The following is a 2,074-nucleotide window of genomic DNA, read 5'->3' on the forward strand; positions in this document are numbered from 1 at the left end:
ATTACTTGCGTTTGCCGAAGGAAATCTCGGAGGATTATGTGATTTTGATGGACAGCACCGTGTCGACCGGAGCCGCCGCGCTCATGGCCATACGAGTCCTGCTGGTACTTCAAATACTTCATGTACTAATACTTTAAATACTTTAAATACTTCAAATACTGATACTTTAACCCCGCCCTCGTCGTCCAGGACCACGACGTTCCCGAGGAGCGGATCTTCCTGCTGTCGCTGGTCATGGCGGAGTTGGGCGTTCACTCGGTGGCGTACGCTTTCCCCGGCGTCCGCATCATCAGCACGGCCGTGGACAAGGAAGTGAACGAGAACTTCCACATCGTCCCCGGAATCGGTCAGAACCTTTGACCTTTAATCTGAGTCTGTTACGTCTCCAAAGATCCGAACGCTCTGCTCCACCCGGTGATGTCATCAAGTGAACAGCTCCTTTTCCCTTTAGTTCAGTCGAGATCAGTGACTCCAGGACTGAAAGGTTCCAGATGATTCTAGTGAAGGTGTGTGGAGTTTAAAAACACAGTGGAGCACTTCCTGTATCACCACATGATGACATCACCAGGTGGAACAGTGTTTTTGTTTTGCTCAGTCTGATATCGTCCCTTTAAACTCTCGTCTTTCTCTTCAGGTAATTTTGGCGACCGATTCTTTGGCACAGACGCTCCTTCAGATTTCTGCGAGAGCGACGAGGGAATGGACTTCTGAACCCGAGAACGACGAGCGCGAGGACGAGGACTAATGACGAGGACGAGGACTAATGACGAGGACTAATGACGAGGACGAGGACTAATGACGAGGACTAATGACGAGGACGAGGACTAATGACGAGGACTAATGACGAGGACTAATGACGAGGATGATGACGAGAGACATGACGAGGACTAATGACGAGGACGAGGACTAATGACGAGGACTAATGACGAGGACTAATGACGAGGACGAGGACTAATGACGAGGACTAATGACGAGGACGAGGACTAATGACGAGGACTAATGACGAGGACTAATGACGAGGACGAGGACTAATGACGAGGACTAATGACGAGGACGAGGACTAATGACGAGGATGACGAGGACTAATGACGAGGACGAGGATGACGAGGACGAGGACTAATGACGAGGACGAGGACGAGGACTAATGACGAGGACTAATGACGAGGACTAATGACGAGGACGAGACTAATGACGAGGACTAATGACGAGGACGAGGACTAATGACGAGGACTAATGACGAGGATGAGGACGAGGACTAATGACGAGGACTAATGACGAGGACTAATGACGAGACTAATGACGAGGACTAATGACGAGGACGAGACTAATGACGAGGACTAATGACGAGGACGAGGACTAATGACGAGGACTAATGACGAGGACTAATGACGAGGACTAATGACGACTAATGACGAGGACTAATGACGAGGACTAATGACGAGGACGAGGACTAATGACGAGGACTAATGACGAGGCGAGACTAATGACGAGGACTAATGACGAGGACTAATGACGAGGACTAATGACGAGGACTAATGACGAGGACTAAGGACTAATGACGAGGACTAATGACGAGGACTAATGGACGAGGACTAATGACGAGGACGAGGACTAATGACTAATGAGGACTAATGACGAGGACGACTAATGACGAGGACTAATGACGAGGACGAGGACTAATGACGAGGACGAAGGACTGATGGACGAGGACTGAGGATGAGGACTGATGAGGAGGCTGAGTGGACTTCTGACGCGGGTGTGTGAGGACTTCTGACGCGGGTGTGGACTTCTGACGCGGGTGTGGACTTCTGACGCGGGTGTGGACTTCTGACGCGGGTGTGGACTTCTGACGCGGGTGTGGACTTCTGACGCGGGTGTGGACTTCTGACGCGGGTGTGGACTTCTGACGCGGGTGTGGACTTCTGACGCGGGTGTGGACTTCTGACGCGGGTGTGGACTTCTGACGCGGGTGTGGACTTCTGAATCGGAGAGAGAAAACGGACGTCATTTTGAACGTTTCTGCAGTCGGTCTTTCTGATCTCAGAGTTTCAGGTTTCACTGTTTTGCCTTAAAA

At 50.8% G+C, this 2,074-nt stretch overlaps 1 protein-coding gene across 1 annotated transcript in view; it reads left to right on the top strand.

Annotated features, from left to right (window-relative positions):
• si:ch211-243j20.2 (uridine-cytidine kinase-like 1) overlaps positions 1 to 857 on the top strand; it is a 28,511-nt gene extending 27,654 nt beyond the window's left edge. The window contains exons 13-15 of the mRNA XM_055149586.1: positions 1 to 104; positions 190 to 346; positions 635 to 857. The exon at positions 1 to 104 is cut by the window's left edge and continues 4 nt beyond it. Coding sequence (XP_055005561.1) covers positions 1 to 104; positions 190 to 346; positions 635 to 711 — 338 coding nt within the window. The 3' untranslated portion in view covers positions 712 to 857. The remainder of the gene's footprint in view (positions 105 to 189; positions 347 to 634) is intronic.
• The last annotated feature ends 1,217 nt before the right edge of the window (positions 858 to 2,074 follow it).

This window comes from Boleophthalmus pectinirostris, unplaced genomic scaffold, assembly GCF_026225935.1.
Source record: "Boleophthalmus pectinirostris isolate CB_2022bp ecotype Guang Dong unplaced genomic scaffold, ASM2622593v1 HiC_scaffold_13, whole genome shotgun sequence".
NCBI classification, from domain to species: domain Eukaryota; kingdom Metazoa; phylum Chordata; class Actinopteri; order Gobiiformes; family Gobiidae; genus Boleophthalmus; species Boleophthalmus pectinirostris.